Raw genomic sequence first — 26,114 nt, 5'->3', positions numbered from 1 at the left:
GTCTCACCTAATTTTCTCCGCTCATCGTTACCCAACATACTTATTACCTGTACATTTATTTATCTAATGTTCAGCTTTCTTCACAAAATAGTGTTCTATCAGAGAGTGGTAAGTGTAGTTCACTGCTATATCCCTAGCTAATGGAATAGCATTGGGCACAGACAAGGCAGGTGGTAAATATTTATGAAGTAAATAAAAATAGATGGTATTTTTTTTATTATTTTTTCAGCTAAGTTCGATGTCTTCCTATCTTTAAAATGTTTGTTTGTTTAGTTTGTTCAAAAGTGTCATGCCTCTTTTCAATTGTCAGAATAATAATAATAAATAGCCAAAGGGAAATCCTTTTAGAACTGTCAGCTTGAGGTTTGTGGATTCCTTCGTTGCCTCTGTTTGCTCCCTGAACTTCAGAACAAAATGTTGTGTGTAGCCATGTCTTCGTATTTCTCGTGGGAAAAGCCCCCGCTTCCATCAGATTCTCATAGGTGTATTGCACAATTCAAGACTGAGTTACTCGGATCTTCCCTGAGTATTGTTCAACGAAAGCCTGACGCGTTGCACAGGACCTTATCAAGGTCCCGACCAAACCACTGGATCTTGGAAGTTCCTCGGAATTGAAAATAACCTGCAGGGCGGGTCTCCAGTTAAATGTCTGCTCCGTCAGCCAAGCTCACCTGTGATAGACACTTCCGCCTCTGCCAGGTTAGTACTCATCGACTTCGTCTGTGTCTTGACAGGTCTGAGGTAACGGTTGCTTTAGCCAGCACTGCGAAATGCTTCCTCACGAACTGCGATCCTTCCAGCGCCTAGGACTTTGAGGGCACACCGAATCCCTTTCCCGGTGATCAGTTTTCCAGGCTTCCATCGCCCCCGTGATGTTCCCTCGGAGATGTCAACGCTTTTAACCAATGGGCAGGGAGAACGCATCTCTTTACTGACGCTGTCCCGTACATCACTTACTCAATACCTGCATTTGGACTCGAGGCTTCTGTCAAACCAGGCTTCGTGGCAGCTGTGGCCCAGCGCACGACGGCCTGAAAACGGACGGAAAAGCTGTGGCCGCTGCCCGGGATAGACGAGCGGGCGGCGGGAGCGGCGGTCGGTCGGACGGGCGAGCTCCCAGCCCCTGCTCCGGGGGGCCGGGCCGGGAGGCGTGGCGCTTCTCGGGAACCAATGGGAAAGCCGGGCTCGGGACAGCCCCTCGCTTGCCCCGCCCCTCTCCCCGGCGCGGGGCCGCGCGTCGCCAGGGCCGCGGCGGCGCGCGGCTGTCCGGCTTCCGGAAGTGCGGCGGAGCGGGCGGCCGGGGCCGAGGTAAGCGCGCGGGCTGGGCGGGCGGACGGGCGGGGTCGCCGATTCCTGGGGTCAGGCCCGCGGTCGCTCCAGCCCGCGAGCTGTCGGGAGCGAGCTGCGGCGGGGACGGCGGCCCCGGCCCGCGCCCGGAGCGCTCGCCCGCGCCAGGCGCCTGCGGGGGAGGGGACTCGGGGCGGAACGGAGGGTGGGCTGTGGGCTTTTCCGGGTTGCCCGCCCCCGGAGAGGGGTCCGGACGGGCAGGCCCCCGGGGGTGGCACCTCGCCGGGGGTCCAGCCGCTGGCTACCCCGTCCTCAGTGACAACCCTAGACGCGCCCCGCAGCCCCCCAAAAGTCCTGCCCTGGGGCTTCCGGGCCTTGAACGATTGCTGTTTGGGAGCCCTGGAGCAATCAGATACTTTTTAATACTTCTATTGGGAAGCCGGGAAGGTCAGCTGTAGCTCGAGCAAAGCCTACTGTGAGCTGGTAAACAAAAGGGCTACCTACGGGTGCAACCGTGTGTGTGTGTGTGTGTGTGTGTGTGTGTGTGTGTGTATTTTACGTGTGTACAGGAGAACGCTGACCTAGATGCGCATTCCATTTCGATATGTTGAAGCGTCGGTAGTACAAACGGAACCGATGATCGTTAGTTCCTTCTGTGAGGTGAGGAGTGAGAAGGAAATCCCCTTCAGGGTAAAAATCCAGAAGTCCCTATAAAGAAAGTTGATTTTGAGTAGATGGGCGTCTTCTCAGAAATAAATGCCTGCGGGCTACCTTAGCGCTCGGCCTTTACTGCACAGAACAAGTAGTGTTAGTATTATAAGATTTAAATATGTAAGGTTTAGTGTTCCCAGAATACTGTTTCTTGAATATTTATTAATTCTCCAGATTAGTTTTAGGCATTAACTCACTCAGCCCACAGGTGGGAATTTTGCTGCTTGAAACTCTCCTATTTTTCTAAAACTCAGGAAAAGTTGGTTCAGATAGTGAAGAATTTTTGCATGTATCATTTCTAAAACAGGATTCTTTGAACGTTTTCCCCCTCCTTCCTAGTGCTGCGACCCGTTAACACAGTTTGTTTCAACGTGATGACTCCCAACCATAAAATTATTTTCCTTGCTACTTCATAGCTGTAATTTTGCTACTGTTATGAATCATAAATGTGCGTACCTGTATTTTCCTATGATCTTAGGCGACCCCGGGTTGTTCGAATTTCCAGGGGTTGCGACCCACAGGTTGTGAGCTGCAAAGTTTGATAACTGATTCATGATCATTTTGTTTGAAAATATATCTTAATTTCCATTGTGATGTCTTTTGACTACTGATTACTAATTTCTGCAAATTAGTATTTCAAGATCCCTTATTGGTGTTGATTTCTAATTTGATTGCACTGTTTGCTGGCAAGTTTTATGTCAGGTTGACACAAGCTAGAGTCACCTGAAAGGAGAGAACCTCAACCGAGAAAATGCCTTCTTAAGATCCATTTTATTCATTAGTGACGGATGGGAGAGGGCCCAGCCCAGTGTGGGCCTCAGTTCTGTAAGAGAGCAGGCTGAGTAAAGCAGGGAGCAAGCCCATATGTAACGCTCCTCCTGGCCTCTATGTCAGTGCTGCCTCCAGGTTCCAGCCCTGCTTGAGTTCCTGTTCGGACTTCCTTCACTGATGGATGATGATGTAGAAATGTAAGCCAAGTAAATCTTTTCCTCCTCACCTTGCTTTTGGTCATGGTGTTTCTTCATAGCAGAAGTAATCCTAACTAGGGCAGAAGTTGATACCAGCATAGCAGGGTATGGGCTTTGACAGACCTGACACTTCAGGGAGTATGTGGAAGGACTTTGGAACTTTGGGCTAGAAAAGCCCTTGAGTGTTCAGAGCTTTGGTGAGGTGTTCTGTGGAAAGATAGAGTGTGGTGAGAACAGAAGCCTGGGCTTCTGAAGATCCGGAAAAAAGTTTGAGAGTCCCTTAAACACTGTGGAGGCTGTTGCATATTTTCAGTTAAGACTCTGCCGTTCTGGGTAGGGGCTGAAGAATCAGCTGTGATTAATAAGAGATTTGAACCAAAAAAGTAAAATCTTTTCTGGTCAGCTGGAGCTAAGAAATTAGTGGTGATTAAAAAAAGATGTGTATCACCGATGTGAAATTTTCTGGAAAGTGTTTTCTTAGAGCCAGCACACAGAAGCTCTGTTCCAGAGGTGACCCAAGGTTGTGCCTCGTGCTGGCTGCTGAAACTGGTAGTGAAAGAATCGCCTAGGTGGCACTAGTTTTGAAGGCATGAAAGGGCCATGGAAAGAAGTTGAGGCTTGGTCCCATGAAGAGAATCGAGGGGAGGCTACTGGTGAAAGTGCAGCCCCGTTGTTCTGTGGGACGATCACCAAGACTAGCAGCAGCTGTGGAGTGGAGCCGGGTGGAGCCAATGCGAGTCTGTGCGTGCTGCAGAGTTAGAGAAGCCCAGAAGATGGTGAGTGGATCCCAGACATTGGACATTGAGTTATTTACACAGTTGGAGTTTGTTTTTACTTTAATTTGATTGTAACTGCCCTGGTTCTTCCCTCTTGAAGCAAGAAAGCACTTAGCTTATTTTTGGCTTTACAGGAGCCCATACTTGAGAGACTTTGAACTTTTATAAGATATTTTGGAATTTTAGAAAGATGTTGGATTTTAAGAGATTGAATATTTTAAAGAGATTGTGTTTTAAGTGTTGGAATTCTTTTTTTTATAATTTATTTAACTTTATGTGCATTAAAATAAAAAGTGTGTAGGTGTCAGATTCCTTGGAATGAGCATTATACCCAGATGTGAGCTGCTGTGTGGGTACTGGGAATTGAACCCCTGTCCTTTGGAAGAGCTCCTAACCGCTGAGCCATCTCTCCAGTCCCAAGTGTTGGAATTCGTAAAGACTGCAACGTTTGAGATTCGGAGTGTTTGTATTGGTGTTCATGTTGATCCTGAGGATGAACAAGAAAGGAAGGTTGTGCTGTAACAGTGATCTGTTTGTTGGGTTATCAAGGAGTCACCTGTGCTGGGTAGTTTATGTCAGGTTGACACAGGCTGGAGTCATCTGAAAGGAGGGAACCTCAGCTGAGAAAGTGCCTCCTTATGATCGGCTGTAGGGCATTTTCTTAGTGATAGATGGGGGTGGGCCCAGCCCGTTGTGGGCTGTGCCACCCTGGGCTGGTGGTCTTGTGTTCTACAAGAAAGCAGGCTGAGTAGGCCAAGAGTAGCAAGCCAGTGAGCCATGCGCCTCCATGCCTCTGCATCAGCTCCAGCCAACAGGTTCTAGGCCTGCTTGAGTTCTTGTCCTGACCTCCTTCATTGACAGACTATGATGTGGCAGTGTAAGCCAAATAAACAGTTTCCTCTCCAGCTTGCTTCTGGCTGTGTTTCATCATAATAGTGGCTCTGGTAACCCTAGCTAGGACACAGGACACTGTGGTTACAGAATACATTCATGAAGTTCCCAGCTGTATGGTTTGTTACATGGTTTGTTTTTCTGTGTGTTTCTTATGGAATTGAATTAAGCATACTGCCGGGGGAGGGGATTTAGCATTGGTTCATAGAAGTCAGGCAGAGCACCTCACTGCTGTAGTACTAGGGTTTGGGAGGCTGACACATGCAATGCAGTTACATTCCAGTTACATTCCAGGCCAGCCTGGGCTACAGAGACAGACCCTATATCAAAACATCAACCACCTCAAACGTACACACACCCTAACCCCCCTGACTAAAACAGCAACAAAAATTGATACTAGGTGTGTGTACACTTGGGTTATATGTTCTATATGATCTGACCCATCTGTTTTAATGACATACCCTCTATTTTCCCTTTTTGTCAATACTGTTATAGCCATACTACTTATTATTGATGATTCAACATGTTTCTCAAAATAAAATGACCACCCCCCTCCTTTTTTTTTGTGTTGTCTAGTTTTATGTCAAGTTGGCATAAGTTATAGTCTCTTGAGGGGAGGAGACCTCAATTGAGAAATTCCCTCCACTAAGATAGGGCTGTAGGCAAGCCTGTAGGGCATTTTCTTAATTAGTGATGAGGGGAGGTCCAGCCTGTTGTGAGTGGTGCAATCCTTAGGCTATTGGTTCTGGGTTTTAAATGGAAGAAGCAGGCTGAGCAAGCCAGTAGGCAGTCCTGCATGGCCTCTGCATCAGCTTCCGCCTCCCGGTTCTTCTCTTGTTTGGGTTCTTGTCCTGACTACTTTCCATGGTGGACTGTTAGGTGGAAAGTGTTCGTGAAACCCATTTCTCCAGAGGTGCTTTTGGTCACAGTGTTTCATCATAGCAATAGAAACTAAGTCTTCAGTCAGCTTGACCAAATATACTAAGTAGCCGTGTCGAGTCTCATAAGCTTATGCTATATTCTATTTTCATATACTCTGCCACCTTAGTGCAGAAGCAATAAAAATTAGACCTGACAGCTGCAGTATGTTCAATTCAAGCACATAAAAAACACTAATCAAAACAAATCCTAGGCACAAGTTTTACACAACTGAAAACTTCAAGTATGCGTTCTTCAACTACAGTGTAATTTAAATAAAAATATATTCATGTAGAATACATTTAATTTTATTTTTGAACTATTTTTTTTCTATCTAACGAGTTAATATCTGTGGTGCTGGGGTTGGAAGCCAGGATTGTATACAGGCATTCAAGTGTTTTAACCACTTAGCAACATGTCAGGCTATTGTAGCTTTAGGTCTAAAACGTCTTTTTCAGGTGGCATCTAGCTGCGCCTTGCTTCTTAATATCTGAAGGTGCTATCTTGTAGTTTGAGCTTTCATTCCTTTTACATTTAATGTAGTTTTTGATGTGGTTGGGCTTTACTGCGTCATCTTGTTTTCCATACATTTTTAAAATTAGTTTTCATTTCCTATGACATTTCCGGGTTTTCTTTATTTTTTTAAAATAAGTTATTTATATTTTATGCGTGTAAGAGTTTTTTGCTTGCATGTGCATCTGTGCCCCTTTGTGTGTGTGCCCGGTGCTAGCAGAGGATGGCTAGGGATCACTGTGGGTGCTGAGTATTGAACATGGGCCCTCTGGAAGAGCAGCCAATGCTAACACCATGCATCCTTAAACTGTAAGTAGAGTCTCCTTTGTCACTGCACCATTTACACGTCCCAGTTCAGATCTGCCATTTCTTACATCTCAGTTAACACTTCTCATTTCTTGTCTGGCACCCTCCTCCCCATCCGTAGCTTCCATTTTCTTTTTGTGATTTGGCAAGTCACAAATATATTGACACAACAATTCATTAAGTGTGTGCTCCCCCATGCAATTTTAATATTTCTTAACTATTTTTAAAAATTTAAATGACATTTGTATTTATTGTACATGTATGTGGATATACACGTATACATGTGTGGTGGTCAGAGCACAATTTACGGAATTCATTCTCTCCTTCCACCGTGGGGTCCCAGGGAGCCAACCCGGGTTGTCAGGCTTGGCAGCAAGTCAATTGACCCGCTGAGCCGTCTCATCAGCACCCATTCACCTTTTAAGGAAGTTATCAGAAGAAAATAGTATAGTATTTGTATTCACCACACATCAACCTGTTTTGCTTCTTTTTATTCTTTTCTGAAGATCTGAGTTTTCTAGCAGTTGGAGGAACGAATGCCCTTTGTTCTTGTAGCACATACTCACTGGTGACAAATTTTCCTGATTCTTTTGAAAAATCTGTTCATGACTCTGTGTGCATGTGTGTGGATGCTGTGGTGTGTGTGCTCGTGTGGCTGTGTGTCTGTGGCATATGTGCGGTGTGTGTGGTGTGAGGTGTGTATGTGGGTGGTATATGTATATTTGTATGCATGATTTAAGGTTTGTGGATTGAGCCCAGAGCCTTATGCACTCTAGGTATGCATTCTATCTAGTCCCATGTAAACTGTATTTTAATTGTAATTTTTGGAGGATTTTTATGCTGGACTTAGAGTAGTTTTTCTCTAAGGTCTTGACCATCTTGGAGTTGGTTTTTGTTGACTGCTTCTTTTTCTTGCCTTTGCGTCGTTTTCCTACGTACTTGTATACCTAGTAATCTTGGGATACATTCTCACTCTTACAGTGGGGGCATTAGTGATGCTGAAGGCCAGTTATCTTGTTGAGGAACGTTGCTGTCTGTTGGAGCAGGCAGTTTGCTTACTCTAGGCTTTATTTTACACTTAGCTGGAGCAAGTGTTGTAAGGAGCAGGGTGCTTCCCCACAGCTTTCCCAGTTGATGGAACAAAACTGCTACTGTGGATCTGGTAGCACCTTGGTTTAGGTTTTGCTAGGGCAGGTGAGAGTGTGCTTGTCACTCTCTGGTTTTTTGAGACAGGGTTTCATTGTGTAGGCCTGGCGTGCTGGAGTTATTAAAAATTCCAGTGCCCCATTCCTGACTGGCCTTTTGTGTGTGTTCTGCTCTGTGTTAAACTTTGGTGTCTCATTCTGGTAATAAGCAGTCTCAAGCCTGTTCCTGGGCTTAGGGTATACCCGATACAGACATCTGTCCCAATGCCCAAAGTTCCTCCTTGCCATGATCGTCGGAGTAGAGTCACTCCAACAGCTTTTGGCTTTGCGCTTGTCACCTCAGTACTACTCCAGTTGAACTGAGCTTCCTGTGCTGTGGCTAAGTTGTTCTCACGTAGCCAGCCAATATGTTCATGGCTTACCTCAGCAGTCTCTCTCGGGACTGCATTCTCACCTGCTGCGTGGAATGCCTGAAACTGGCTGTTTTACATGTTTTCTCCAGTTTGGGCGTTGGTTGTAGCTGGCCGACCAGTTTGTATTATCAATCACTTGTTTTGCCAGGGCCATAATGGTACCCTCCCCAATACATATTTTTCACTTTCGCAGTGTTAGTACTGAGTACTACCTGAGTATATGAACGAAGTGTACAGGCTCTTTAAAGCAAGAACAAAAGTCAAAAAATAAAACCCATAAACGTACCGAAGGCCACTTGAAAAACATACGCCATTAAGTTTTTACCTCTCCTTTTTGCATCCTTGCGAAAAAGGTTTTTAATGTTACCGTTATCTTTCTTTCTCCCCTTTTCTCCCTCCTTTCTACTGTTCCCTCTCTCTTCCCTCCCTCCTTTTTGTCCTCCTCCCTCTTGTCCTTTTAATTTAATGTATTATCATATATGTGTATATGGTATATCTTTGTACATACATGTGTGTACATGTGCTCATGCATGTGCCATTAGTGTTATAAAGAAATGGTGATCGGTCCTTCCTTCATGACATTTTAAGGGTCAGTCCAATGACCCACTATTATGAGCACCTGTAATAAAGTCAGCTATTAGCAGAATAAATGATCCTTTGAAAACACTTTAATAATAACTTTGGCACTTACTGTTTCCCTTTTCACTGCCTCATTTGCTGTCTTCTAAATCATTTGCTGTGTTAGCTAGCTTGTGCCATTGTAACAAAATACCTGAGATAAACAAGGCATAAGAAGGAGGGGTTTATTTTGGCCTAGAGTTGAAACTATAGCCTTTGGTCTATGCTCTCTTGGCCCTGTTGCATTAGCCTTGTGATAACATGGTATGTTGAGACAGGAGTCCATAGTAAAGGAGACCTGTGCATCTGTTATGGAAGCATATTCAATATTAGCCTGTATTCCTAGGGCACTGATAGCTCTTGTTCTCGTCTGTCTATCTGTGTATCTGTGTGTCTATATAATCTATTTAGTCTTACTTTGAGACAGGGTCTCACATATCCCAGGTTGGTCTTAAACTCACACTGTAACTGAGGATGACCTTGAACCACTGATCTTGTTTCCACCTCCTAAGTGCTGGTATTGCAGTCATGAGTCACTGTGCCAATTTAAAGATGCTAGGGATTGAACCTAGGACTTTGTTCATGCTAGGTAGGCACTCTACTCTGAGCTATAGCCCCAACCCCAACTAGCATTATGTGTTAGGTTACAGGTACATAGATACAGAAGTATGTGTTTACTTGGGAATTCATAGTGAATTGATTTCATGTGTGCATTTCTTTCATGATTTTCTTTTTAAAAGTTTAAGTTTTAAGATTTATTATTGTGTATGTGTGGACACTGATGTGCACAAGACAGTGTAAGTATGGAGGTCAGAGAAGAACCTTTGGAAATGATTCTCTCATTCCATGGGCTCTGGGGATCAAACTTAAGTGTGCCAGCCTCTTTCTTTTTTGAAATAGGGTCTTGCTACATATCTGAGATGTACCTTGAACTTGTTATATAGCTAAGATTGGCCTCAAGCTCAACAACTTCTTCCCTCAGCCTAAGTGCTAAGCTTACACCATGCCTACCTATTTAGTACATTCTTCCATAGAGTCTCTGGACATTTGACAATCAGTGCAGAATATGAGTAGGGACAGGAGAAAGGTGTATTTTGTGTCATAGCCTCTTAAACTAGAACTGTGTACACATTGAACAGTTAAGCCTGCAGGCTTTTCGGGGGGGGAGGGGCAGTCACACGTATTGTTCTGATCATGTGTGTTCTTGTACAGCAGTGGGTGTCATTCTTCAGCATCCCTGGAAGACACAGGCCTCTCCAGAGACAGCTCCATCCTGGAAGCCACTCACCTAAAAGGCCCCGTGAAGCCAGACGATGCCTGTTGACTTGGGACAGGCCCTGGGCCTGCTGCCTTCTCTAGCCAAGGCAGAGGATTCCACATGTTCTGGATCAGATGCTACCCAGCCAAGAGAGCTCGCCAACCCCGAGACCGCTCGGCAGCTTTTCAGGCAGTTTCGTTACCAGGTGATGTCTGGGCCCCAGGAGACCCTGAGACAGCTTCGGAGGCTCTGTTTCCAGTGGCTCCGGCCAGAGGTTCACACCAAAGAGCAGATCCTGGAGATCCTCATGCTGGAGCAGTTTCTGACCATCCTCCCTGGCGAGATCCAGACATGGGTGAGGAAGCAGTGTCCGGGCAGTGGAGAGGAGGCAGTGACCCTCGTGGAAAGCTTGAAGGGAGATCCTTGGAGGCTGTGGCAGTGGGTAAGCAGAGTAGCTTGTCTGTGAGTAAAGCTCAAGTTCCTCTGTGACTGCTCTGATTTATTTTCTTTTCCAATTTTTTTTTCATGATAGTTGTTATGATCCCAAATATGTAGTTTCCAAACCAACAACCAGTCCTTTGATTCTCTGATATAAACCAAGTATCAGCACGCCAGTCATGGTCAGACAACTATCTGCACAGGACCAGAGCCCAGCCACACAGAGCAGCTCTTGCACTTCAGATGCCATTCACAAATGCCACAGATCAGGTGTCTTAACAAACTGGTGGTCCGTTTGATGATTGGTGACTTACAGGACCCAGGAACATACCTTCATTACTCTTACCAGCTTATTATGTAGAATAAACCTCACAAGTAGACAAATGGAAGAGAGATGCAGGGTGCTCCCCATCCTCTCTCAGTGTGCAGCTCTCTCAGAACCTCAGTGAGTTCACCAACCGGCCCCTCAAGAATGCCATTGTTTAGATATTTTTTCTGGGGGTCTCACCATGCTGGTACAATTGCTTAACTTATTTGCCATCAGTGGTTGAATGACTCTGGTCCCATTCCCTTCCCTGGACTTGGAGGTGGGGTCAGCTGAAAGTTTTAAGCCTGGAGTTCCATGATTGCTAGTTCTGGCAGCAAGATTCCATCCTGAAGCTATTTAAGGGCCACCAAGAGTTGGCTGCCCAGCATAGGCTCAGAGGTGGGTGAAAAGTCTGCATTATACATAATGAAAGATTCCTGTGCTAAAGAGGCTCAAGGAGCTCTCCCCAGAACCGAAAACAAAGGCCACAGTACATACTGCTTACATCAAATCTGCGTCTTCTCATATCTTACTTAGTTTTATGGCTTAGTCTCTGCCTATACCACCTTAGGAATTTTGATTTGCTAAAAAGCAGCCTTGAGTTTTATCTGTTGGAGGCTGTCTAGGAGACCAGAATATTAGCAGCATGACTTGGTTCAGGCCTCAGCTTCTGGTATTTTCTTTTTTCCTGGGTTCAAAAGGGGTTTTCTCTTTTGTCCCATGGCCATAAGACTGTTTATCTCATGGGGTCTGTTGTAGAAGGCCAATTCATTAACTCTCAGCAATCCTGACTCTACATCTTTTGGTAATTACTGCTGTTTGGTGTCCAGATCAGCATCCAAGTTCTAGGACAAGAGACCCCGTCTGAGAAGGAGAACACCACACACTGCCATGGGGACAAGGTAGAGCCCCTCCTGGATGTGGTGCCCCAGGACCTGCCCCTTCAGAATTCACCTCCAGCATCTGGAGACCTGCTGAGCCATGGCGTGAAAGAGGAATCAGACACGGAGCCAGAATTAGGTGAGGGGCAGTTATCTGTTGTGCTATGTGGTGGTCTCTGGCGGAACTTTGGGGGCTACTGTATGCTGAAAGAAACAATGTGTCCAGAAGGTGTGGACATGACCAGAGTCTGTATTATAAACCATTGTGTGGTCGGGCCATACCATTTGGGTTTTGGTTCTTTGGAGGGAGCTGGAAAAGACGTGGGTAAGACTGTTTGAAAGTTTGGAGGGGCTTGTAGCTGTTAGGAGGTAAACAAGAGCCTTTGAATTTGACACTGCAAACTGTTCTAATTTGTGAAGAATTTCATGGTGACCCCTGGGGAGCAGCTAAGGGAGACATCTGGATTTTGAAGGCCTCTTATTCTTTGCCATAGCTCTGGCTGCTTCCCAGCTTCCTGCCGGCCTTGAGGAGAGGCCTATCAGAGACCAAGACCTAGGAACAGCAGTTCTCCCAGCACTACACCAGGTGAGCCGGGTCCTCTGCCTTGGCCCCCTGGCCCAGGAGGCTTGATGGGAACACGGACTTAGGAGAGCAGCAGAGAGGGGGGCATACCTGTTGCAGTGTGTGTGGGTTAAGCCCCAAGTGGCGTCCCTGCCCCTCTCGTTAGTCCTCTTGACTAATGGAAGCCTGCCTCTGGGAAAAGTCTTTGTTCAAATGTTGTAGTTCCTGCTTTTTAAACATTATTACTTTGAGAAAAGGGCTTTGAAGAAAGGCCTTTTCATTTCCTAGTATGAGCTTCCCACACAGGGCTCTGTTAGAAACTTGGAATGGCTATTTCTCCTGTGTGACAGGTGATCTTTTCCTCTTTGACATCACAGGGATAATGTTGGTAAACTACACACACTCAAACATCTAGTTTGGTAAGTTCTGATGTTCGAATGCAGCCCTAAAACAGCACAATCAAGAATAAATATCGCCTAAAATACCTTTGAACTTTTTCTTTAAAAGTATTTTTTTAAAAAAGATTGTATTTGTATGTGTATAGGTATTTTCCTTGGTGCGTACTGGTGCCCATGAATGCCAGAAGAGACAGACCCCCAGGAACTGGAGCTACAGATGGTTGTGAACTATCATGTGGATGCTGGGAATTGAACCCAGGTCCTATGGAAGAGCATCCAGTGCTGTTAACTGCCAAGGGGTCTGTCCAGTTCCTTGCTTACTTTTTCAGTTCTTGTCTCCTGTCATTTTTAGTATCCAACCATTCTGAGACACCATTATATTAGCACACATCTGTTTGTATTTTCTAGAATTTTATGTGAAATGGAATTTTACCAAATAACTCATTTTACTTTTCCCGATACATAATGCATTTATTTTCGCTGTTTTTAAAATGTCTTCTCTCTGGTTTTCTGTTGTCCATTCCAGGGATAGCACCTAGGTCTTCATGCACGCCCAGTGACATCTACTGCTGAGCTACATCTCAAGCAGCTTCTGGGTAGCTTTGCTTTCCTATAAATATTCTTGGGCTCTGCTTAGGGAGACAGGTGTTTGGACAAAGTTTGTTTTCGTTTGACCAGGCTTTTTAGGTGTGTGTGTGTGTGTGTGTGTGTGTGTGTGTGTGTGATTTCAAGACCCCAGGAGATGTCTGAAACTATGGATAACGCTAACCACACACCTTGTACATACAGTGGGGTTTTCCTATCCTGCCAGTCCTCTGAGGAAGATTAATTTGTAAGTTATGAAAGGTAAGAGATTAACATTGACATCTAGTAATGGAGTAATTATAGCAGCACTCAATGAGAGTTACATGAGAGTGGTTTCCTGTATCAGTGTGTCTTAACATGTAACTACTCACCCTTTTTGTGCCGATGTCAGGTGGCACAGACCTGTGTGACAAGATGGAATGGGGTGGATGATAGCACTCTCATCCACTGTCACTGTAACTTGTGCAATTCATGGTGTGACAGGAACACTAGTATTCATTCATTTTTTCCTTTTCACCATTTTATGGATAGGAGATGTGTTCTGACTGCAGATCTCAGCAGCTTCTGTGTATGGCTTTTTTCTTAGTGAGTAGAGAATGTTTCCATTTTCCACCCAGAAAGCACTTCATGATGGCTCTCAGGCATGTCCTCCCTCTCTTGTGCTTTGGGGCCTCTCTTAAGTAAAATAAGGGCCAGGTGGACAGAAGCACTGCTGTACTGCAAGAGGGAGTCTGACAGCAGCCAGAGCTGCCAAAGACAAGTGGGTGGGTAGTGTGTGCAGGGTGGATAGGCTGACTAAATTGATGACTCACATCCTGTTCACAATTGTGTCATCTACTCAGGACGATGCAGTTGCTGGGTGTGGTGGCACACCTGTAATTCTAGCACTTGAAAGAATGAAGTAGGGGGTTGTAGGTTCAAGGCCAACTTAGGCTATATAGTGAGTCTCTGACACTGTCTCAGAAAACAACAAATAAGCACACAAATTATAAATGAAAGAATGTACAATTTAAAACCTAGGATCTATTTCTGAAAAGCTCCATTTAATGCTCTCAGTCTGCAGTTGACAAGGGTAACTGAACCCAGAGACGTGAAAATAGACTGGGGGGATTGTGGCACAGCACCAGAGAAACCTCCTCCTAGGGCTAAGGTTCCTTTGAAAACTGTCTGTTGATTCCTTTTTCTTTTTTTTTAATTACATTTTTTAATATTAATTAGTTTATTTACTTTGTATCCCAGCTGTAGCCCCCTCCCTCCTCCCCTCCCAACCCCTCCCCTCCTCTCTCATCTCCTCCTATGATTCCTTTTTCTTTATTGGTAGTTCACTCCGTGGTATTGGATTTCTGCAGTTCTTTGTAAGTTCTGGGTGTGAGTCCCTGCCTGCAGTGCGGCTGATAAAGATTTTCTCCCACCCTGTGGCTGTGTTGTATTTTCAGCTGCTTGTTGTTTCCCTTGCTGTGCAGAAGGTTTTGAGTTTCATGTGGTCCATCTGTTGACACTTGGTCCTGTGTTTGGTACTGCCAGTTCCTGTGCAATTGGAGTTCTAATCAGAAGGTTCTTGCCTACCCCATTGTTTTGAAGAGTAGTTCCTGTGTTTTTTGTTTGTTTGTTTGTTTGTTTTTTTCCTAGAAGTTTCAGCACTTAAGGTTTTGGATTAAAGTCTATGGTTCATTTTTGGGTTGATTTTTGTACAAGGTGAAAGATAAGAATCTGATTTCACCCTTCAGGTAGATAACTGGTTTTGCCAGCACCGTTTGTTGAACAGCTATCTTTTTTCCTATGTAAGTTTTCACCTCTGTGGGAAAAAATTAAATGTACCTAGCTTTGTCATTATTTTCAGATCCTTTATTCTATGCCAGTGGTCTACCTGTCTATTTTTATGGTAGGACCAAGCTATCTTTGTCACTTTATCAAAGGATTATTATTTCTGGAGAATGTAGGGATAGTCCCAGAGCATTGGTTAAAACGGTACCGTTGAATATTTAAAGCAGGAGAGACACCAGCCATCACCAGTTCTGGAGAACTTGAAAGAGCAAGGCTGGGCATGGTGGCACTTGCCTGTCGTTCCAGCACTCAGAAGGCTGAGGCCACAGGATTAGGATTCGAGGCCAGTCATAAAATAAAACAAACCCCAAATATTCAAATGCTCAGCCGCATCATTCATTATTGGTAGCTAAACACCCGCACACCCACACACAGTCCTGTATTAGTTGATTGGTGACTATACACAGAGTATAGCCAACTGGTATTAGACAACTGGTGACTATATGCACACTCAGTGCCTGTGTTAGCTGATTGGTGGCTGTACACACACACACACACACACACACACACACACACAGTCAGTGCCTGTGTTAACTGGTGACTGCACACACACACACTCACACTCAGTGCCTGTATTAGCTGATTGGTGACTACACACACATACACACACACACACAGTGCTTGCATTAGCTCATTGGTGACTATACACACACACACTCATACAGTGTCTTTATTAGCTCATTGGTGACTACACACACAGTTCCTGTATCAGCTGACAACTACCTACCAAGCACTGAAATGAAAAACCTATCATCAGCCTTAGCAAAAACCTTTGTTTTTAATCCTTTGGAAATGCAGAGAAATTTAAATATAATAACCCCTACCCCCTGGGAATTTTGCAAATACCCCCTGGGAATTTTGCAAATCATGTCAGAATGCTGAAGGGGCGTGATTACCCTATATAGTATGTGATTATCAGAAACCATGTCTGGGTAGGACTCCTACACTACTGGAGTGGAAGGTGGCATAGCTCATAAGCCCACAAGATGGTGCTCTTTCCACACGGGAAACAAGATTTTCCATCAGCACAGGTTGTCCACAGAGTCCACACTGGGGCTTTAAAAGGGAAAGGTGGTGGCTGCTGGTTCCCTGCATCCACCAGGGGTTGCATTCAGGCCTCAGCTTCTTGGCAGCTCTGGAGGGTGAGGCTTTCAGCCAGAAGTGCACTGTTCAGTGGTCCTGACCCCGTGCTCTGGGCTGTCCTAAGCCCAGCCGTGGCATTCTGCATTTAGAGATGCTGCTTCAGGTGCTGTGCTCTATTGTTTGTCACTGCACTTAGTAACAGCTGTTCTGGGCCATGGGAGATGCCCAGTGTCCAGCAAAGCTGGCATTCTGTCAGGTGCTTGTTTTTTTTCTCCTAGTTCCCCAACCAGGGTCTTGGTTCAAACCAAGGACTCCTGGATTTAGCAATATTTATTCAGGCAGGCAGTTTCCAGGAGTTTCACTCAGTGGCACAGTAACAAAATAAGTTTAAATTTAGTTTTGCATTTAAATATAGCTAAGTATATTGAGAGAATTTTTGAGCATTCTGATGTTTTTTTCATACAAAAAAATTCTTTCCCCCTTTCCCTCTCTTCCTAACTGGCATCTGCTAATTCACGGCTTTTGGTGTCTCTCCTGGAGACACGCCTGACACCAGGTGGCAGACCTGCTTTAGACCTGAAGGTGAAGTGCAGTGTCCTGTAGTAGCAGTGATTAGAACTTGTACTATTTCTTTCAACCTTCCAACTAGTTCTTGAGCTCAGTGGTGACAGCATGAGGCCCAAGACTCCAGAATGGTAAGTGACTTGCCCAAGATCACACAGCTAGGAAGTGGCCAATCTGGGACTCAGGGTCCAGTATGTATGACTTCAGAGTGCTGCCAGTCCCTCTGGGTTGCTAATGCCAGCTTCTTCTGGGGAGGCCGAAAGTTCAGTTTGAAAGTAGATGGGTGGCCTTCCCCACTTTCGGTCTTTGGCCTGCATCTCAAGGGGAGAAGAAAGGCTGCTTTAGGTAATGGGGTGGGGCGGGGCAGAAGCGGCTTGCTCAGGAGCACTGAGAGTAAAACCATCTTCATGTTAGGTCACCTGTAAGGGCCACCAGATGTATGCAGCTGCAGCACCTGAAGCTTTTGACGACACCAGCTTTTGCTTCAGAATCAGGCTTTGCAGTTATTGACTGTTACATTCTCACTCATTTATAATTGCTTTTCTCACTATTTGCTCTCTTGAATTTCTAGGTTTCCGACAGTGGTGCTAGCAGAAAACCAGTGTCCAAAGAGCTTTGTTACAGCTTTTGAAAGATTTTGAACAAGGATCAGAGTGTGTGGTGCCCTTCACTCCTACATATATGTAGCACAGAAAAGCAGAAGTTCACCCCTAATGTTTTCTGAAATGGGCAAGACATGCTGATCTGAAGCCTGTCATCCCCCATTGGTCCCTTTATTCTTTATTCTTGACTTGTGTTCCTGTGAGTTCTTAGGTATCCCGTTGACCAGGGTCCACCGCACATTACTCCCTCTGGGCCTTCTGCAGTTGGGAAGCAGGTTTCAGCACCTTCATTGGAATGATACACTGCTGTGTTTTTTCTCCAGGAACAGTGGAGACAGCTGGATTCTACTCAGAGGGAGCAGTACTGGGATCTCATGCTGGAGACTTACGGGAAAATGGTCTCAGGAGGTGAGGGCATGGGTCCATTTGATAGGAGTTGAAGAAAAGACTGGGAAATTTGGGTATTTCTAGAGACATCTGTTCAAGGTTTGTGGGTAAAGGGAGTCATTGACGCTGCTATGTGTTCTTACAAGTAAGAACATCCTGATACTGTTAGAACTGTGCAACTCTGTTACATATAGCAACACCTTTAATGTATGAAATAAATGAGCGTGGCGATGCTGCGCCCCACCCTCCATTCCTTATTTTTCCTTTTTTTGAGGCAGGGTCTCACTCTAGAGCCTGGAACTTGCTGTAGAGACCAGGCTGCCCTTGATCTCACAGAATCCACCTGTCTCTGCCTCCTGAGTGCTAGGATTAAAGGCCTGCATCACCATGCCCACCTATGGCATTCTGCTTTGAAAGATGCTGGAAGTGAGCATCAGATCAAGGACTTACTCTTCCTCAGCTCCCCGGGGCTGAGTTAAGATGGAATCAACTGTGACTGGCCAAGTCCATGCTCTTTTCCTACTAAACTGGACTGCATTAAAAAGGTGGAATCCCTGTCCTGATCTGTGTACCAGCCTGCTAGTAATCCCCAGGCTCTTGTCACCTGTCTAAATTCATATTATCATGGAATCCACCAAATATCCTTATCTAGTTCTCAGGTGAGTGCTTCAAAGTGACTCCATGTCTAGGGTTCTCTTTTAAAAGACACAGTTTGAATTCTCAGACTTCATTGTTCATCTAAGCTCACAAAATTTACCTCTCAGTAGCAGGCACGTCCAATTCCAAGCCTGACCTTACTAACTTCGCAGAATATGGGGAAGAGCTGGCGGGGCTGCACCTTCATGTGACAGAGAAGATGCCAAGACCCACCTGCAAAGGTCAGTGGATGTCACCGATTGCTAGCCATTTCAGACCTCCTCAGATTAAGTTGGAGGTGGGAGCTAAAGTGTTTATTCAAACATCAGTTAGAGCTAACTGTGATCTCACTCGAATACTAAAAGTTGGTGGATTCAGGGATGTTGATGTATTTATTTAACCATGAAAGAAAGACCACATGTTGGATCTACTTTCAGTCTTGTCTATTTTGATAGTTTTTCTTCTCAGAGAGAATTAATATTCAAACAAAATGAGGCCAATATAAGTAGTTAGAATTTCCTCATAAAGACCCCATGCAATAACCATTATACTAGCAAAGAAATTCAGAGAAAATTCCGTTTTGGAATTTTAAAAAATTATTTTACTGCTATTCTGTATTTATGATCTGTGTTTAGGTGCCATGCTGTGCCATTGCATGTATGTAGAGACCAGAAGACGGCTTTATGCAATCTTCTTCAACTATTATGTGGGTTCTGGAGATTAAATTCAGGTTATCAGACTTGTGTGGCAACTACTATTATCCACTGAACCATCTTGCTGGCTCAGAAATCTTAACCCTGATTATAGTCATTAGTATCACCTAACCTCAACAAAAAAACAGAAGAATGTTCTGTTTAGGTTTTGTGTACCTGGACCTCATTAAATAGCAACATTAACTGATGCTTAACATGTTTGAAGACTGGGAATACATCTTATTTTATTGTGTTGAGCATCCCTCTGCTTTGGATGCTTTCTAAAACATGTCAGTCATAGAAAATGTAACAGTTTACTCGTACTCATGTGTTCGCTCATGCATGCCTTGAATTCTAGAACCTTGGGAAAGGAAAAGAACTCAGGGTAGAAACTGTGTGATAAGTTACCCCTTTCCTAATGGAGTGTAATTATTTTCTTTTGCTAATGTATTACAGAGAACAGGAACAGATAGATAGGGCTTTATTATCAACTTTTGGGGGGCCTGGGAGTCAAGCCAGATTTTATACATGCAAAGAACATATTATACTCAGTTCTAATTTTAGTTTGAAGCAATATATTCACTATTTCACAACGGGTCCTTTGGAGCAGTTGATTTCAAACTGTGTCATGTCAGCAGGAAAGACTGGTGAGCAGAGTTGGAAGATACTTCATGAGTGTTACCCCGGAAGAGCAGGCTGTCTGTTTCACTTAGTGGGATCAACATTGCAGGGTTAAAAAATTCTAAATTTTGTTTGTATGGGTATTTTGCTTGCATTTGTCTATGCACTACATTCATGCATGGTATTTAAGGAGGCCAGAAAAGGCCAACAGATTCCCTGGAACTGGAGTTGCAAACAGTTGTGAGCTTCCACATGGGTGGTGAGAACAGAACCCAGGTCCTCTGCAAGAACAGTAAGTGGTCTTACATGCTGAGCCCATTGTCATTATTATTATCTTATCATTATTCTGTAATTACTGTTGTTAGATAGCTGTTTGTGGCACGGTTTTACCTTTCCCTTAAAGATGATTAAAGGAGCAGTAGGATTTTGTTTGTGATATTCAACTTACTTTATCCTGTTTCTGTTTTAATTTGGGTTTTTTTTTTTTAATCCATCCTTCTTGCTGACATGGTGCCATTAGATTCTGCCTTTCATAAGCCTGTCTTTGTAGCCTGAGATTGAATTGAGAGAAAGGGGTATTAGAAGTAAGTATGGGAAGACTAATTTGGTGGTGATGAGGCCAGATGGGATGAGAACACTTAAGAGAAGCCTGTGCAGGGTCAGAAGTGGGGGTCCAGATGCACAGGGAAGAGACTTTGAACTAGGGCAGAAGCTACGGTGACCAGACAGGAAAGGGCCAGCTGGAAAACTCAACAGTGGGCCACACTGTCATAAAGGAGTAAGACCAGGTGCAGAAGTCACGAGAGAGAAATGCTCTTTTCTTTGACCATGTGGAAGGACAGTTCAGAGTGAAAGCAGATCAGCAGGGTCAACCTCAGAAAGTTGTATACTTGCATTTGTAGTCAGAGTCCCAAGGGATAAACAAAACAAAACAAACAACAACCAAAACCAGCTATGTGAGTCCCAAGTAGATATTGTAACAGCAGAGAAGAATCATGAACAAAGTTGGAGGATGCTTCATGGTGTCACAGAAGGAGCCCAGAAAATGGAGTGGGCCTGTCAGGTTTGCTGCTGATGAAGGAAGAAGCAGGGATCTGTGGACAGAGCTGCTTCTCTGTGGGGGGATGTAAGGGAACCACTGGGGAGTTTTGCCTGTGTTGCTTAACAAAATAAAGTTAGAACTCAATTTTAAAAAGATAATTTGCAAAGTAGACACAGAAGAAAATGAGTGGGTATTTGCATCCTGTTTGGATTGGAAACATGTTTCTATGTACAGAGGCGATCAAAGAAATCTTTGAGGAAAAAGATTAACAGACACACATACTTATAAAGTTAATAAAAACTACACACAAAAATATTTCCGAACAAAATTTTTGCAACCAAATTGGTATAAAACATTTTGGTGAACTTGATAGATAAATGATAGTCTATTTTATTTTTCTTAAAATAGAGAACATTAAAGCAAGCTGATGAGAGCAAATTGCTTTCTCAGTAAAATTTGGACAGCAGTCCTGGAGTAGGAAAAATAGCTCCCAGATGTGGGGGAGAAGGATTCATCCTTTCATCACTGAAGAATTAACACTTAAAATAACAAAAATCCAGTTTTCACTGGTCTACATATCAAAAGCATCCCGTACTCACATATTGGCCCTCCCCATTTCCCCAGCTTAACAACAAGCAGAGGAGGGGGAACCCTTCTTGGAAGTTCAGGTGCCTGAAGTTAGGCAGCAAGAGCAGTAGCTGGAGAGTTGCGCAGTGGTTTAGGACTCCCACTGCTCCTGTAGAGGACCTGGGTTTGGTTCTCAGGATCTCCGTAGCAGCTCACAAATGTCTGTAACTCTAGTGCCAGGGAATCTGATACTCTCTTCTCAGTTACATATGCTCCTGTGTGCACAGGTGCATACTAAGGCACACACATAAAAGAACTCTAAAAACAATATTTTTTTTAAGAAAGAACCGTGTTCATGCCATAGGTATAGTAGTTGTGCTCTGAGGAATTCCTTTTAGGTATTGATCAGAAAATGGACAAGCACTTGTGAAAAAAATTGCTTGTAACAGTAATATTTATTGTAGTAAATACGTGATTAACAGTATAGGTTTCCACAGTGGGGAATTCTTAAATTCGCAATGTTTTTATTTTAACTCTTTCATGGTGGCTGTTACTCAGCTTTTTAAGGTGCTGTTTATAAAGATATCTTTAAAGGTAAAAGACAGTGCTTTACCCTTTGAGTAGGATTTGTTCTGGCACTCAAAGAAGGAACGTGTTCAGTTCTAGTTCTCTGACAGGTACCTGGACCTGGAAGGCTGTTGTAAAAGTGAGGGTAGAAAAGAAAACAGTCGACTAAGATCAGACTAAGATCAGAAAGGAGAGGAGAACCTCCCCTATCAGTGGACTTGGGGAGTGGCATGCATGCAGAGGGAGGAGGGAGGGTGGGATTGGGAGGGGAGGAGGGAGGGGCTTATGGGGGGATGCAGAATGAATAAAGGGTAATTGATGAAAAATTAAAAAAAAAACAGTCTCTTGCTTAGATTTTTGTTTGGTTTTTAAAATTTTGAGGCAGTCTTTTTTTTTTTTTTTCAATGCAGTTTATTCAGGAACCTTGAACAATCATCTGACCCTGGGGAAAGCCAGCCCACAGCTTAAATAGCCTCTGGGTAGCCAACCCAGGCGTGCCACGTGGGCAATGCAGATAGGTCCACATACATGGAAGCAAGCCAGATCCTCAGCCTTAGCCAAATGTGGAGTTGTTCATGACAGAGAGCACTCACCATCGGGAAGGTGGAAGGCGGAAACCAGCTCCATCTTTAAGGCGCGGCATTAGGCAGCTCTCTACAGTTCCCCCTTTTTGTTTTAGACGCATCAGGCAAGAGTAGAGGTCTGATCTCTGATATTAGAAATAAATTGGGACTTTGTACTGATGTTCATTTAGGTGTCATCCACCCAAAGAGCATCAGACCCGTCCGATACCTTTTTCTCAGAGGTGGGACCTGGGGCATCAACCCGCATGCAATCAGACATGCTCTTCTCTGGGTCCAATCTTAATAGACCTAATGGCCTTGAACCCGCTTGGTAGCTCAGGGTGATTACTTTTTTAAAGGATGAATCTTGCTGTGTCGCATAGGCTGCCCTTGGATTTGTGATCTTTCTCTCTCACCTCTCCATTCTGGGATTATAGGTATATGAAACTATGCCCGGCACTGAATAGAAGCTTAGAGTTATAGGGATAAAGTAATTAAAAAATTAAGTAAACCTTCCAACCAAAATAAAATCTTTATCATATGTATCGTAAGTAGTAATCAGAAACCTACATTATGAGAAAAAATGTAATTCCTTACGCAAGTTAATAAAACATGGATAGCTGGGTATGGAGTCCAGTACCCAAATTCCTAGTTACTCAAGAGGCTGAGCAGGAGTATCACCTGAGCCTAGGAGTTTGAGGCTATCCTGACCAACATAGGAAAACCAAAAGAGTACGAGAAACATACAGAAATAGCAAGGCACATACAACATTTCTATGTACGTAGTGTGGTACAATATAGCTTTATTGCATTGAACCTATACTAAAATTACTCCTTAATGAAGTTTATTAATTAAATTCTAGTTTCTTGGCCAGGTGGTGGTGACACATGCCTTTAATCCCAGCACTTAGGAGGCAGAGGCAGGCAGATCTCTGCATTGAAGGCCAGCCTACATAGTTCTATAGAACTATGTGTAGGACAGCCAGGGCTACACAGAGAAACTCTGTTTTGACCCCCGTGCCTCCAGTTTTTCCTTTGGTTCTTATAAAAAAATTATGTTAAATATTAAATAGACCAGTATCAATATTTACTGTGTAAATGCTATATAGCCAGATATGGAACTGTTGTTTAATGTGACATCAGTTATATCTGAAAATAGGTTATACATATGGACATGCAAGTTAAATTAGGAAGTCCACACCTGGTAGTGGCACACACCTTTAATCCCAGCTCTTGGGACAGAAACAGGCGGATGTCTGAATCTGAGGCAAGTCTCGTCAATGAAAACTAGCCAGGGCCACAGAGTGAGGCCCGGCCTCAAAGCAAAGACTGGAAGGAAACTGTTGTCATGTGTGGTAGTGCTGTTGGGCATGATTTGGTTTTCTCATGTATGTTTCCTCTTTCTAAATTCTTACTCTGATTATCTTGGGGCTGGAGGGCTGGCTCAGCAGTTGAGAGCATGTGTGTTGCCTCCTCGGGTACCTGCACTCCATGTATATATACATAAACATACCCCCACACACATGGTTAAAGATAATAAACACAAATCTCAAAAAGAAAATCAACCATCTTAGCACAGTATAATGTGTTTGGGTTTTTTTGGCCCTTTAGAAGTGCATGCTGTCTGCTTGTGGAGGGGTCAGAAAAGCCCCCTAGGAGCCTGTGCTGTTCAGAGCCAGAACCAATTGAATTAGCCTTGAATCTAGCACAGGCTGAGTGAGTCTGGACTGCTCAGGCACCCAGGTGATAGTGTTATTCTACATTCACTGATACCTGCTCAGTAAAAAGAAAGTTGATGCTTGCCTGGCGCCACCTTTGCATCAGTCAGATAACAGTGCATCAGTTGGATGACAGGGCAAACAAAGCAGGTACCACCATTTAAACCTTCTTTTTCCTTTCAGAAGACAGACAAGAAAATGACAAAGAGAACCTAAACTTGGAAAATCACAGGGACCAGGGATTGCTGGATGTTTTCTGTCAGGCATCAGGCGAGGCACCACCGCAGACTGCCTTGACTGATTTCTTTGGTGAGAGTGAGCTGCATCGTTTTGGAGGAGAAAATGTTCCTGAGGCTCTGGAAAGTCTTCAGGGTGAGGGGACAGTGGGGCAGATCTTTCCTCATGAAAGGGCCTCTGGCAGACAGCTAGGTCAGCACACACAGAGTGCTTCTGGAGAGCTGTCTGTCTTGTGGCTGGAGAAGAGAGAGGCCTCTCAGAAGGGACAGGCCAGAGCCCCCATGGCCCAGAAACTGCCCACCTGCAGAGAGTGTGGCAAAACATTCTATAGGAATTCACAGCTTGTATTCCACCAAAGGACTCATACTGGAGAGACATACTTTCATTGCCCCATTTGCAAAAAAGTCTTTCTGCGGAGCTCAGACTTTGTGAAACATCAGAGAACTCACACAGGAGAAAAGCCCTGTAAATGTGACTACTGTGGGAAAGGCTTTAGTGACTTCTCAGGCTTGCGACACCACGAGAAAATCCACACAGGAGAGAAGCCCTATAAATGCCCCATCTGTGAGAAAAGCTTTATTCAGAGGTCAAACTTCAATAGACATCAGAGAGTTCACACGGGTGAGAAACCTTATAAATGTACCCACTGCGGCAAGCGCTTCAGCTGGAGCTCCAGCCTTGACAAACATCAGAGATCACACTTGGGGAAGAAGCCCTGCCAAGCACCCACACCTCCAGTGCTGCCTGCCAGGCCACTGGAGCCCTGCTCCCCTCTGCCTTTAGGAAGGCAACCAGAAAAAACCTCTTCCTCTTTGCAGGTTGGAAGGTGAGGAGCTGGGCACTATTTTGACTTGGAGTATTCTGAGTTGAAATTCTTGGTTTAATATTTCTTTTTGCAACACGAAAAGGGTGTTTGTTGTTTTAGCTGGTCCCTCTTTTGGACCTCTCGGGGAAAGACATGTCATGTAGATAATGGCTTTAATAGTTTTCTCTGATGAGAGCCTGACCAGCATGGCCACAGTTGCTGTTGCCAGTGAGAACTTGAGATAAGCTTTAGAACTGAATTCTAGAGTAGGCTGTTGCAGACAGGGAGGTTGGGAGGCCTGTGAGTGCATGCCATCTTTGTCAGACAGGTGACAAAAGTTTTTATTTAACTGTCTCTTATTTGAAATAAACTGAACTGAGTTGGTCTCTATCTTCCTTGTATCTGCTGTATTCACTGTGTGTTGACTGTCACTTCTGAGCATACCACAGTCACAGAAGAGCCCATGTGGGAATTGAGCTCCAGGACCAGCCCATAGACACCTGTCAGGTTTGCAGTGTAGCAGAAACTGGTTAAATAAGCAAAGTCCATGCTGGGCACACCTTTATTTCAGGTAAGTCAGTTTGTGATGAGCCTTTCCTGAGTCTGTCTTGGATCACACTGATCACATGCCTCGAGTATCCCCTCTTTCTCCTGGCATCCTTCTTGGGGCTGTTATTTTTGCCAGAGTGTTTTATGTTTTAAAATGTTCTGTATTACCTTATTATCTGTAGGGTGTTAGGAAGAAGTCAATAGTGTTGATGTAGCTTTTAATACTGCCTAGGACTTTATTAACACATATGTCTAACCTGCCCAATTGTCCTTGTAATCACAAGTTGTGTGTCACAGTTTCCTACCTTGGTATAGTGAGACTTGTATCATCACTCAAGATGCCCTTCCTTGGTCTCATTGACTCATTCTGAGCAAGGGTCAGGAAGTCAGGACAATGAGAGGGGCAGGGGTAAAACTTAAGGTAGGTTTCCTGGGTTCCCAGAGATATCTGTTAACTTCTTATAACGCGAGCATGAGGAGTACAGATGATGCCAGCAGGAAATTGGGAGGAGCTGGTGTTGGAGTCAGTTCTGCATCACAGAGATATACAGGATAATAAGATTGAGGTTCTTAAAGTGGCTCCCAAAGCAGTAATGGTAATGTTTGTTCTCCCTTTCTCTGTCTCTGTCTGGTAGACTTTAAAAAATTATTTTGAGAGGATAAGTAATTACATTTTCTCCTT

General features: G+C 44.3%; 1 protein-coding gene across 7 annotated transcripts; it reads left to right on the top strand.

Moving 5' to 3' along the window:
* The first annotated feature begins 1,208 nt into the window (after positions 1-1,208).
* Positions 1,209-25,273, top strand: Znf18 (zinc finger protein 18). 7 transcript variants are annotated; one of them, XM_060363489.1, is made up of 9 exons: positions 1,831-1,947; positions 2,893-2,966; positions 3,437-3,742; positions 9,759-10,246; positions 11,380-11,569; positions 11,925-12,016; positions 17,372-17,456; positions 18,200-18,313; positions 24,025-25,273. In XM_060363489.1, the coding sequence occupies exons 4-9, from the start codon at positions 9,860-9,862 to the stop codon at positions 24,906-24,908; spliced, it is 1,752 nt and encodes a 583-aa protein (XP_060219472.1). In that variant the 5' UTR covers positions 1,831-1,947; positions 2,893-2,966; positions 3,437-3,742; positions 9,759-9,859; the 3' UTR covers positions 24,909-25,273. The 7 variants fall into 7 exon arrangements, with proteins under 7 accessions (XP_060219470.1, XP_060219474.1, XP_060219473.1 ...); XM_060363488.1 differs by having other exon boundaries at positions 2,893-3,742; XM_060363487.1 differs by lacking the exons at positions 1,831-1,947; positions 2,893-2,966; positions 3,437-3,742 and adding an exon at positions 1,209-1,308.
* Positions 25,274-26,114: the final 841 nt, after the last annotated feature.

This window comes from Meriones unguiculatus, chromosome 11, assembly GCF_030254825.1.
Source record: "Meriones unguiculatus strain TT.TT164.6M chromosome 11, Bangor_MerUng_6.1, whole genome shotgun sequence".
In the NCBI taxonomy this organism is placed as follows: domain Eukaryota; kingdom Metazoa; phylum Chordata; class Mammalia; order Rodentia; family Muridae; genus Meriones; species Meriones unguiculatus.
The sequence above is the reverse complement of the archived record's forward strand: the minus strand, read 5'-3'. Positions and strand labels throughout refer to the sequence as shown.

What these genes read in the sequence shown, in the direction of transcription:
- Znf18 (XM_060363487.1), top strand. Translation starts at nt 9,860, where the DNA reads ATGCCTGTTGACTTGGGACAGGCCCTGGGCCTGCTGCCTTCTCTAGCC. An exon ending in AGACACGGAGCCAGAATTAG is followed by an intron (nt 11,570 to 11,924) that starts GTGAGGGGCAGT and finishes TCTTTGCCATAG; the next exon opens with CTCTGGCTGCTTCCCAGCTT. An exon ending in GCCAAGACCCACCTGCAAAG is followed by an intron (nt 18,314 to 24,024) that starts GTCAGTGGATGT and finishes TTTTCCTTTCAG; the next exon opens with AAGACAGACAAGAAAATGAC.